The 13,001-nt window shown below is 40.2% G+C and overlaps 1 protein-coding gene across 4 annotated transcripts in view; it reads right to left on the bottom strand.

Moving 5' to 3' along the window:
- Positions 1 to 13,001, bottom strand: part of TAOK1 (TAO kinase 1) — a 191,186-nt gene that overhangs the window by 23,913 nt on the left and 154,272 nt on the right. For all 4 annotated transcript variants that reach the window (XR_001369549.2, XM_006165471.3, XM_027767110.1 and 1 more), the window contains 2 exons: positions 6,612 to 6,824; positions 5,601 to 5,783 (listed from right to left, as the gene is read on the bottom strand). Coding sequence is in view for 3 of the 4 variants with exons in the window: in XM_006165471.3 (XP_006165533.1) it covers positions 5,601 to 5,783; positions 6,612 to 6,824 (396 nt within the window). In the remaining variant the exon portion in view is untranslated. The remainder of the gene's footprint in view (positions 1 to 5,600; positions 5,784 to 6,611; positions 6,825 to 13,001) is intronic.

Raw genomic sequence — 13,001 nt, 5'->3', positions numbered from 1 at the left:
GAGAATGGAGGAGAAGGGACTGTGGTGTGGCCATCTCCCCTGGGGGATGATTTCTTGTTTTCTGTCTCTCTATCTCTCTCTGTCTGGCGAGTGCACGCATCCTATAGCAAAAACCTCTATTAAAAAAAAAAAAGAACTGTTCTAGAATCAAAGTAATACAAATTACATTATAAGAAAAAAAACAGAAAAAGGAATCTATCGTATTAATATAGCTACTATGAACATTACCTCAATTCATTTTAAGTATAACATCTTTTTTTAATGAAGTACTTTATTTAACTTTATTTATTATTTACTTATTTATTTTAATTTGACCAAAGAGGGACAGAGTGAGGGGTAAGGGGGAGTGAGAAAGAAGCAAGTCACCAGGTCCGGGACTCAAACTGCAGTCAGCCATGTATGTGGAAGTCTAGCACCCTTAACACCATACCACCAATTAATCTTTTTAAATTTAGTTTTTCAACACACTGTAAGAATTTTTTCATATTAATACAATTTTTACAGGCATCATTTATATGGTTGAATAAAAATTTATTAGTGGTCTGGCCATATTTACTTAATTATACCTCTCTTTTAAATGTTTAGGTTATTTTAAACTACTATAAGACATGTTATAATTAACCCATGTATGTGTATTGTTTTTCCTATGCTTTGGATTTTTTTCCCCTCAGAATAAATTTTCCAAGTTTTAAATACTTAACATTTCCAAAACTCAATATATAAAACCTCATAACTGGTTGAAAGATGCATTAGTAATGTACAAGAGTGCTACTGCAGAGTCAGCCTCATTGTTCAGTGATCAAACCCTGCACATAGGGAACCAGATCCCATATGAGTGACCATGATTTGAATCTCGGTCCTGGTGGCTTAAAAAACAGGCCAGGTGTGCACGTGTGTGTGCCTGAAATCCTTAAGGAAAAGAAATTGTATTGTGACCACCCCCCAAAGAGGGAGGGTGCTTTCTTTCTGATAAGCACACATGCCTCTGGAAATAAAATATAATTCCACTTTTTTTTTTTTGAGAGGTTTTTGCTTTAGGGTGCATGTGTGCGCCAGACAGAGAGAGACAGAGAGACAGAAAGCGAGAAATCACCCCCCAGGGGGGATGGCCACGCTGCAATCCCTTCTCCTCCTTTCTCCTCTCGGGATCTTGGACACACAACGCACACACGCCCGGCGTGAGTTTTAAGCCACTGGGTCTGGGACGCAAACCGCTGTTGACTACGTGGGAGTCCAGCGACATAGCCATTATGCTAACTGCTGGTCCCAAAAAATAATTCCTCTTTAAAAAAAAAAAAAAAAATCCTTTTGGCTCTCTGAGTAGCACCATGGCGGCTGGCAAGAATAAGCGCCTTATGAAAGGTGGCAAAAAGGGAGCCAAGAAGAAAGTGGTTGATCCATTTTCTAAAAAAGATTGGTATGACGTGAAAGCACCTGCTATGTTCAACATAAGAAATATTGGGAAGACACTGGTTACCAGGACTCAAGGAACCAAAATCGCGTCCGATGGCCTTAAGGGCCATGTGTTTGAAGTGAGCCTTGCAGATCTGCAGAATGACAAAGTTGCATTTAGGAAATTCAAGCTAATTACTGAGGACGTTCAGGGCAAAAACTGCCTGACTAACTTCCATGGCATGGATCTCACCCGTGACAAAATGTGTTCCATGGTCAAAAAATGGCAGACCATGATTGAAGCTCATGTTGATGTCAAGACTACCGATGGTTATTTGCTGTGTCTCTTCTGTGTTGGGTTTACTAAAAAACGCAGCAATCAGATACGGAAGACCTCTTATGCCCAGCATCAGCAGGTCCGCCAAATCCGGAAGAAGATGGTGGAAATCATGACCCGGGAGGTGCAGACAAATGACTTGAAAGAAGTGGTCAATAAACTGATTCCAGACAGCATCAGAAAAGACATAGAAAAGGCCTGCCAGTCCATCTACCCTCTCCACGATGTCTTTGTCAGGAAAGTCAAAATGCTGAAGACGCCCAAGTTTGAATTGGGAAAACTCATGGAGCTTCATGGTGAAGGTAGTAGCTCTGGAAAAGCTACTGGGGATGAGACGGGTGCCAAAGTTGAACAAGCTGATGGATAGGAACCACCAGTCCAAGAATCTGTTTAAAATTCAGACTTTTAATAGTGACAAATAAAAAGTCCTATTTGTGACAAAAAAGAAATAAATAAATAAATTGCACCTTCGCCAACAGTTGTTGGTTTATGCCATTTTACTAAGCTTTGTATAATATGCAGGCTTTGGTTCATATAATGAAAAGAGACAATACCTAAGAGGTTAACTGGCACTGTTTAACTGTGAACTACTAGGTGGAGCTAAAATTTCAACCATACATCTATAATATAAATATGTCTCTCAGAACACTTTTTTTTAGAGGTTTTTACCTTAGGGTGCATGCACTCAACAGTGAGAGGGGGAGAGACAGAGACAGTGAGAGGAAAAGTGAGAAATCAACCCCCCCCGAGTCAGGGAGACAGAGAGCAAGAACTCACCCCCCGGAGGGGATGGCCTCACTGCAATCCCTTCTCCTATATTCTCTTCCTGGGATTGTGGGCACGCAGCCATGTGTGCCTGGCCTGAGTTTCAAGTCACTGGGACCAGGACTTGAACTGTCGTTGGCCATGTAGGAGTCTGGCTACCTAACTACTATACCATCTGCTGGCCTTAAATGCTTTACTATTCTTGACATACAGATTAAATATCCCTTATCCAAAATCCTTAGAACTGAAAGTATTTAAGGATTTAATAAAATTTCAGAATATGTATTTAAGAAAATTAGACATCTTGGGAATAGGATCCAAATCTAAATGTGAAATGCACTGAAGATTCATAAACCTCTTATACACAGTCTGAAGGTAATTTTATACGATATTCTTGTATTATAGCATTTTGAGGCCATCCCATCATATGGGGTCAGGTGAGGAATTTTCTACCTGGTATTATGTTGGTGTTGAAAAAGTTTTATATTTTGAAGCATTTTGGATTTCAGATTAGGAATGCTCAACCTTTACTAAAAATTTTAAAAATACTTTTTAATAATACAATTTCCTTTTAGTGATAATTTCTTTTAGACAGATTTTTGCTATATAGCGCGTGCACTCACTGAAGAAAGATGGAGTGACAAAAAGAAAGAAATCACCTCCTGTGGTCAAGCCACAATTCCTTCTCTTGGGATCTTGGGCATGCACGCACATGTGCCCAGAATAAGTTTTAAATTGTCAGGTCTAGGACCTGAACTGTGGTCAACTATGTGGGAGTCCAGCAACACAGAATGAATTAAAGGGTCCAGTCTTTAGTAGTCCCTTAAATGATAATTTTGAAGTATAAGAGACAGAATTTTGAACTGAATTTTAAATACAAAGGTTAGAATCACACATATTTAGGGAATTCATGTATAGAAAAAATTATTTTTCGGGACCGGCAGTTAGTGTAATGGCTATGTCGCTGGACTCCCACGTAGTCGACCGCGGTTCGTGTCCTGGACCCGGTGGCTTAAAACTCATGCCGGGCATGTGTGCGTGTGTGCCCAAGATCCCGAGAGGAGAATGGAGGAGAAGGGATTGTGGCGTGGCCATCCCTCCTGGGGGGGGTGATTTCTCGCTTTCTATCTCTCTGTCTCTGTCTGTCTGATGAGCACACACGCCCTATAGCAAAAACCTCTTCAGAAAAAATTTTTTTTTCAAAATTTCTAACCATTCTGGAACCAGCAGTTAGTGTAATGGCTATGTCGCTGGACTCCCACGTAGTCGACCGCGGTTCGTGTCCTGGACCCGGTGGCTTAAAACCCACACTGGGTGCGTGTGCATGCGTGCCCAAGATCCCAAGAGGAGAATGGAGGGGAAGGGATTGCGGCGTGGCCATCCCCCCTGAGAGGTGATTTCTTGCTTTCTGTCTCTCTATCTCTCTCTGTCTGTCTGGCGAGCGCCCATGCCCTATAGCAAAAAAACCTCTCCAAAAAAAAAAAAAAAATTCTAACCATTCCTATCTTAAATTAGAAACATAATTGAGATAATTTTTAAAGGCAAGTACCCCTTGGGGCCAGCAGGTAGTGTAATGGTTAAGGTACAGAACTTCCACATGGCTGACCACAGTCTGAGTCCCAGATCCAGTAGCTTGAAATAATGCTAGGCACATGAGCTCAAGATCTCAGGAGAAGAATGAAAGAGAAGAGACTGTGGTGTGGCCATCTCCCCCAAAGGGCAGGGTGATTTCTCACTTTCCCTCTCACTGTCTCTTTTCTCTCTCCGGTGAATACATGCACCCTATGGCAAAAGAAATCCTTAAAAAAAAAAAACGGTAGTTAGGGTGCTGGATTCTCACATGGCTGACCATACTTTGAGGCCCTGACCTAGTGGCTAACTCTCTCACTTTCCCTCTCTTTCTCTCTCTGGTGAGCACACATGTTCTACAGCAAACTTAAAAAAAAAAAAAAGTAAAATAAATAATTTTTAAAAATGACATTTTATTTATTTATTTATTTTTTGGAGAGGTTTTTGCTATAGGGCATGTGCGCGCGCCAGAAAGACAGCGAGACAGAAAGTGAGAAATCACCCTCCAGGCTGATGGCCACGCTGCAATCCCTTCTCCTCCATTCTCCTCTCGGGATTGTGAGCATACACGTACATGCGCCTGGTGTGAGTTTAAGCCACAGGGTCCGGGACTCTGGGACTCGAACCACGTTCATCTACGTGGGAGTCCAGCGACATAGCCATTACGCTATCTGTTGGTCCCCTAATGACATTTTATTTTTGTCACAAAAAATATAGTAAACAGGGGCCAGCAGATGGCATGGTGGTTAAAGGTGCTGGATTCCTACAAGGTTGACCGCAATTTGAATCCTGGACCTGGTGGCTTCTTTCTCACTTTTCCCTTTCTCTCCCTCTCTTTCTCTCTGTGTGTGATCATACTAAAAAATAAGAGTAACAAATGGATTAAATCAATAAATAATTATTTAAAAAGAACTATAATAAACAAGAAAATCTATAGACTTGTGGTCCAGAAATAATAAAGACTTTAGGAAGAAATGTACTAACAAGGCCCACTGGATAACCTAAGACTATCTCATCTACTGGGAACTTCTGACTCAGGAATTGTGAAACTCTGCTCTGAATCCCATACAACTGCTATTCTACCACTTCTCATAACAAACGCCATTCCTCTATCTCTTAACACCTGTCCATCAACCTCACCCTAACACACACACACACATAGAAGCACACCTCATTACACTGAAAACTGGAAATTGTCTTTCTTCAACCTCCTTAGGTAGAGCTAGGTTCACAAAAGAAGTAAGGAACATGGAGCCAGAGTCACTACTCTCACAAGTCAACTGACCATCTTCATACAACCCCTTATCTTTTCTCTAGCAAATACTACTTAATTATATTCCCTTATTTTTCAGAGTTCATTATAAAATTTGCAATAAAATCAGTAATTATACAGATGAAAAAAATATCAAAACTGCAATGAAGAAAATATGGTACTGTGAAATCTAATGTAATTTCTGTTCATATAAAAATATATTTATAAAAATACTTCTGTTAAAAGCAGATCTAGAACAATTATTTTTCTTCTATCACTTAATACCTTTTGTTCTAAGAGTGCCCTTCGGAGAGAGACCCTCTGTTCAAGTTCCCGAAGCTCTCGGTCATGTTGTGCCTCAGCTTGCATCTTGATTTTGCTCTGATATGCATTCAACAGCTCCAGTTCCTGCTGCAGCTGCATCTTCAAAACCTGGCACTCTGCTTCCTGGGCTTCATCCAAACGCAGCTGAGAGAGAGAAAAAAAGAAAGAAAACAGACATATCCTACTGTGAGCTATCTAGTTATGACCTATAGAAAGGAGGAAGAGGGACAGAAGACAGACTACTCTTGTAGGTTACACAATTGTTCTCTCTTGTATCTTGGAGTGAACATCTCTGAAAAAGAAAGGCACAGTAACCAATGATGGCATTATGGAGATAAAGTTATCACAAGCTACTTGAAGGATGCTTGAATAACCATATTTTTCTTAAGAAAAATCTAGAATCTGATTAAGTGACATAAAACTCTGAATCTCTTCTTTTCTAGTGGATATACTTATAGAACAGATACCAGCAAACTATAGCCTATAGGTCAAATCTGTGCAACTGTCTGTTTTGTTTACATCTCACTAGCAAGAGAATGGTTTTCACAGTTTGAAATAGTTACACTTTAAACAGTTATATAATTACCCACATAACATCCTCAATTTTGTCTCCTAGCTGGCAAAGCCTAAAATATTTATTATCCTGCACTTGAACATGACCATTTGGATTCCTAATATAGTCCTTTTTGCCCACTGCTTACTAAAGCTGCCCCTCCACCTTGATAAGCTGCTGGGATCTGTGCCAGCAGGGAGCCTATTCAGAATCTCATGTCTACATGTAACAGTGCAAATTCTACATGCATCATGATATTTCTAAGCAACCATGACAGCAGGGAGAATATGGACTACCACTACTATTTCCCAAGCTAAAGAACTACTATCTCCAAATAAAATTTTAATTACTGAGACTCCACTTAGGTAGCTGAGGGAAAGGAGCACTAAATTTGTTTTGTCTACACGATGCGAACTCACGGCTTGTGTAGAGAGCATTTCATTAATGCTGTGATCATACTGCTCAGCCAAGATGGCTAACTTCCGGGTCTGCTCCTCCTTGAGTCGTTTCAGAACAGCTTTGTGCTCACTCTTTGGTGTAGTCTCTAATAGATGATTTCTTAGCGCTTTGTACTGCCTTGTTTGGATTTTGCAGGTGTCCTGAAACTGCTTTTTTATCTGGAGTTCTTTAGACTAGGAAGAAAAAAAAATGAATATTAAGTTTTTTTAAAAAGAATTATTTTATTTAACTTTATTTATTTCATTTTGACCAGAGAGGGACAGAGCAAGAGAGAAAGCAAGTCACCAGGTTTGGAACTTGAACCATAGTTGGCCATGTGAGAGTTCAGTGACCTTAACCACCACGCCACCTGCCAGCAATATATATAAGTTTATTTTTATTATTATTTCTTTTTTGCTAGAGGGCACATGTTTTTGCCAGAGCAAGACAGAGAGGGAGAGGAGAAAACATCCTCTGTGAGGAATGTTCATGGCCCAATCTAGTTACGTCCATCTCTCCCTCCCTCCTTTTGGGCATGCACACACACGTGCCCACTATGTTCCTCCTCAAGCCACGAGGTCCAAGATTCAAACTGCGCAATCAGCAATGTGGGATGTGGCTACTTTAAACAACAGGCCCCGGAGCCGCCATACATGTATTTATGTTTTTTTTTTTTAATTGTATTTTCTTTGTAAAAGCCATTTTTTAAAAAGAATAAATTTTATTAAACTGTATTATATTTATTCATCCATTTTAACTTGACCAGAGGGGGACAGAGAGAGAGAGAGGGAAAGTGAGAAAGCAAGCTGCCAAGTCCAGGATTCGAACCATGGTTGGCCATGTGGGAGTCTAGTGTGTCTTTAACTACCACACCACCTGCCAGCTCCATATATATTTAAGGTTTTTTTTTTTTTTGGAGAGGTTTTTACCATAGGGCGCGTGTGCTCGCAAGAAAGACAGAGAGAGGGGAATCAGCAGTTAGCGTAATGGTTATGTCGCTGGATTCCCATGTAGTCGACCGCAGTTCGCGTCCCGGCCCCGGTGGCTTAGAACTCATGCCGGGTGCGTGTGCGTGAGTGCCCAAGATCCCTAGAGGAGAAGGGATTGCGGCGTGACCATCCCCCCTGGGGGGTGATTTCTTGCTTTCTGTCTCTATGTCTCTCTCTGTCTACCGCCCCACAAAAAAAAACCCTCAAAAAAAAAAAAAAAAAGAGAGAGACAGACAGAAAGCAAGAAATCACTCCCTATGGGGGATGGCCACGCCGCAGTCCCTTCTCCTCCATTCTCCTCTCAGGATCATGGGCACACACGCACGCACACGTGCCCGGCGTGAGTTTAAGCCACCAGGTCCGGAACTTGAACTGCAGTCGATTACATGGAAGTCCAGCAACGGAGCCATACACCAACTGCTGGTCCCACCCAATAATATTTAAGTTTTAATGTATGACATTTGGTATACCTAATGGTTGTTTACATAAAAATAAAGGATACAAAAAGGGGGAAGAAAATCAGAAAGGTCACATTGTAGGGTTGTAGGTACTTTTACACTTAGCTATTGGGCCAAACCATTGGAGTATGTATTTTTGCAACAAAAACTCTAATGACTCTAATTTAAAACATTAGAACGGGGTGGGGAGGGGAGACAGCAGTTGGTGTAATGGCTATGTTGCTGGACTCCCATGTAGTCCACTGCGGTTTGAGTCCCAGACTAAGTGGTTTGTTATGTCGCTGAACTCCCATGTAGACAATCAAGGTTCAAGTCCCAGACCCCGTGGCTTAAATTCATGCCTGGCGCATGTGCGTGTGCCCAAGGTCCCGAGAGGAGAATTCAGGAGAAGGGACTGTGTGTGGCCATGCCCCTGGGAGGTGATTTCTCACTTTCTGTTTGTCTGTCTCTGTCTTTCTGGCGAGCACACATGCCCTACAGCAAAAACCTCTCCAAAAAACCCCAAAAACATTAAAGGGGGCCAGCAGGTGACATGGTGGTTAAGGGCACTGGACTCCCACATGGCTGACCATGGTTTGAATCCCAGATTTGGCAGCTTTCTCTCTTTCTCATCAAATTTAAATAAATAAATACATAAATATATAAAATAATCTTTAAAAATAATAAAACATTATAACATAAAAAATCCACTTATCAAGCCAACTACTGGTTAAGGCAGCTGGGTCCCACATGGCTGACTGCATGGCTTGAGTTCTGGACCTGGCAGCTTGAAAAACACACCAGGCACATGTGTATATGTGCTTAAAATCAAAGAGAATGGAGAAGAGATTGCAATGTGGCTATCCTCCCTGGGGGATGCTTCCTGACTCTCTCTCTTTTGGGTGAACGCACACACTTGTCAGAACAAAAAATCATTTAACAAAGGACTTCAACTAATATTAATAATCTCCTGGCAAATTTAGTGACTTTCATAAAATTTTTTAGACAGATGTTTTGTTTTAGACTACAGAGTATGTGTGCTTGCCAGAGAGATAGAAAGTGGGAAATAATCCCCCCAGGGAGGTGACCACGCTGCAACCTTTTCTCCTCCAGTCTCCTCTCAGGACTTTGGGCACACATACACACGTGCTTGGCATGAGTTTGATGTGACCATTATACCATCTGCTGATCCCAATTTTTTTTTTTTTTTTTAGGAGAGACTTTTGCTATAGAGCGTGTGTGCACAGCAGAGAGAGAGAGAGTGACAGAAAGACAGAAAGCGAAAAATTATTGCCCAGAGGGATGGCCACACTGCAATCCCATATCCTCTTGGGATTTTGGGCATGCATGCATACACGCCTCATGTGAGTTTCAAGCTGCTGGGTCTGGAATTCGAACTGTGGTTGGTCGTGTGGGAATCCAGTAACATAACCACTACGCCATCTGATGGTTCCAACTCATAAGTGTTAAAATGAGCTTTGGTTACTGTATGAATTCATGACAAAAAATTAAATTACTTATGAATTAGGTGTAGTGGATATAAAGTCCCTTTACTGACATGACACAACAATACACCTAGCGTATTTTTTTTTTGAGAGGTTTTTGCTATAGAGCATGTGCACTCACCAGAAAGAGACAGAAAGCGAGAAATAATCCCCCTGGGGGGGATGGCCATGCCACAATCCCTTCTCCACTCTCCTTTTGAGATTTTGGGCATAAACACATGCACTCAGCTGAGTTTTAAGCCACTTTGTCTGGGCTGACTATGTGGGAGACTAGTGACATAACCATTGCGCTATCTGCTAGTTCTGAGATTTTCTTTCTTTCTTTCTTTTTAAATCTGACCAGAGAGAGAGAGAGAACAAGTCATCTAGTCTGGGACTCAAACAGTGATTGGTCATGTGGGAAGTCCAGTGCCTTAACCACCACACCACCTGCTGGCCCCAGTGTTTTAAGTTTTAACAAGATAAATTTCTATAAAATATACATTAGTGGAGCCTAGAAGTAAGAATATATCTATTTCCAACTCTGAGGCAGAACTATGGTTGAAATTATTTTATCTTAATATAAATAATCCTAGGTATCAATAGGTTGATTCAGTGTGCAAAAAAATGTATGTATAATCAAATTTAAACATTTGTCTAGGAAAAAGTTTTCCCTTTTGTAATAATATTAACTACAGCTTGAGCATTCTAATCTGAAAAATCTCAAATTCTCCAAAACCTGAAACCTTCTGAAAGCCAATATGACACCACAAGTAAAAAATTCCACACCTGATCTCATGAGATGTGTTGCAGTCAAAATACTGCAATATAAGAATATAGTATAAAATTACTTCTTTTGGGGCCAGCAAGTGGCATGGTGGTTAAGGGCGCTGGACTCCCACATGGCCAACAGCAGTTCAAGTCATGGACCTGGTAGCTTGCTTTCCCCCCACCCCCTCTTCCTCTCTCTCTCTCACTCTGTCCCTCTGTGGTCAAAATAAATAAATAAATAAAAAAGTTAAATAAACTCATTCTTTAAAAAATTACTTCTTTAGGCTATGTGTTCACAGTGTACATGAAACAGAATTTAATATTTAGAATTAGGTCCCACTGTCCACATGTCACATTATACATATGCAAACATTCCAAAATCTGAAAACAAACAAACAAACAAAAAATCCCCAAACCCTCAAAATTCTAAACAATTCTGGTCCCAAGCATTTCAGATAAGGGACACTCAACCTGTATGGTTCTCTGTATTTTTCATCAACTAAGGCACTAATTCCTAGTCATAAGACTTTATTCTGTGAAGGGTCAGTAAATGTCCCGCTGGAAAAAGAAACTCTTGGTTTAGTTATGCTTAGTAGCACTTAGTAGCACCCTTAAATATTGCTCTTGGTTAACAAAGTTCTCCCTAGTGCTTCTAGACAGAAACGAAACAATGAAATTTAGATGTTCTTCTATCTCTGTATGGTAGTCCTTCCTTATTTGTAGAGGATGTATTCCAAGAACCCTAGTGATGCCTGAAACGATACCAAACTGCATATATAGGTTTCTATGATCTGATAACACAGATGGCTCCTAAGTGACTAATGGGCAGATAGCATATACCATGCAGATATACTGGACAAAGGTATAATTCACATTCAGAGTGGAAAAGCCCAAGATTTCATCATGATACTCAGAATGGTGTACAATTTTAAACTGTGAATTGTTTATTTGTATAATTTTCCATTTAGTATTTTCAGATCATGGTTGCCTGTGGGTAATAAAACCACTGAAAGTGAACTATGGATAACGAAGGTACTGTAGTATAATAGTCTTCATTTTTAAAAAAAGCTTTTATTTTCCCAAAATCTTGCACAAAAAATGTAATCATTCTATATTGTTACCTATTAAAAAAAAGAATTTCTTAAAAATTTTACTTCAAGAATAATAAGATTAATGCTTATATCAAGAACAAACTATATCCTTCAATATTTGACTCAAATGAAATCAGGATGAATGTAAGTTGAAGTTACTTCTGCTCATTTAATACAGAGTGGCAGGTTAAGAAACAGCAGAGCAGGCTATAGGTTTTTTCCCCAAACGAGTCTATAAAAACACCACCTTTCTCCTACAAATCCTAGTTAAGATATGTAAGTGCTCCAAACTGATGTCTCCTCTCCCTTCAAGAAGGGCTTGAATAAGGTTGGAAGAGGCAACTATTACTTAGGGAAACAGAAATATGACTTGGTATTAAAATCTAGCCTGGGGGGTGGCTAAGGTGCTAGACAGTCCCACGTGGCTGTCCACAGTTCAAGTCCCAGACCTGGTGGCTTGTTTTCTCACTTTCTCTCTCTCTCTCTGGTCAAATTAAAATAAATAATTATTAAAAAAAAAAAAAATCTAGCCTGGGGACCAGCAGGTAGCGTAGTAGTTAAGGTGCTGAACTCCCACATGGGTTACCACAGTTTGAGTCTCGGACATAGCAGCCTGCTTTCTTACTTTCTCTGTCTTTCTCACTCTCTCTTTCACGTGAGCATATGTACCTACAATAAATTTAAAATAATAATAATAAAATAAATAACTCTTTGAAAAGAAAATCTAGCCTGTTTTGTTCAAACAGACTGAGTTAAGAGACATACATAAATAAGAGAAATGTTGTGATTTTCTTCCCTAATAAAAGAAAACTTTGAGTCCATTTGTCATCAGAAGATACTCTATTTAAAGTGTGAATATGGGGGGGCCAGCAGGTGTGACACTCCCTTAAGGCCGACCATAGTTCGAGTCCTGGACCTGGTGGCTTGCTTTCTCATTCTTCCCCCACCCCGCCCTGTGTTCTCTCTGGTCAAATTAAAATAAATGAATGAATAAATAAAATTAAATAAATAGTTCTTAAAATAAATAAAATGTGAATATGGTTATGAAACATTATTATTTTTTTTTTGAGAGGTTTTTGCTATAGGGCACGTGCGCTCACCAGAGAGAGAGAGACAGAGAGACAGAAAGCAGGAAATCACCCCCCGGGGGGGTGGCCATGCCGCAATCCCTTCTCCTCCATTCTCCTCTCGGGATCTTGGGCACACACGCACACGCGCCTGGCGTGAGTTTAAGCCACCGGGTCCAGGACTCGAACTGCGGTCAACTACGTGGGAGTCCAGCGACATAGCCATTATGCTAACTGCCGGTCCCATGAAACATTATTTTCTCCTCTCTTTTTATGTTGTATCTGAGAAAATCAAAGTACTGTTTACAATTTTTTAAACCAAATATGTTCTAACAACAGAAAAGAGAAAAAAAAGTTAAAATATCAAATAATATCCATCACCCAAACCCAGAGAAATGCAGTCTCCATCAGATTTATGGTATGATTACAGAAAATTAATATATATTTAATTTTATTTGTCATTTTTATTATTATTATTATTATTTTTTTTAGAGGTTTTTGCTATAGGGCGCATGCGCTCGCCAGACAGACA

The sequence above is a fragment of the Tupaia chinensis genome, unplaced genomic scaffold (genome assembly GCF_000334495.1).
Source record: "Tupaia chinensis unplaced genomic scaffold, TupChi_1.0 Scaffold143921_1, whole genome shotgun sequence".
In the NCBI taxonomy this organism is placed as follows: domain Eukaryota; kingdom Metazoa; phylum Chordata; class Mammalia; order Scandentia; family Tupaiidae; genus Tupaia; species Tupaia belangeri.
Note: the sequence above shows the minus strand (reverse complement) of the source record. Positions and strands in the feature narration are given on the sequence as shown.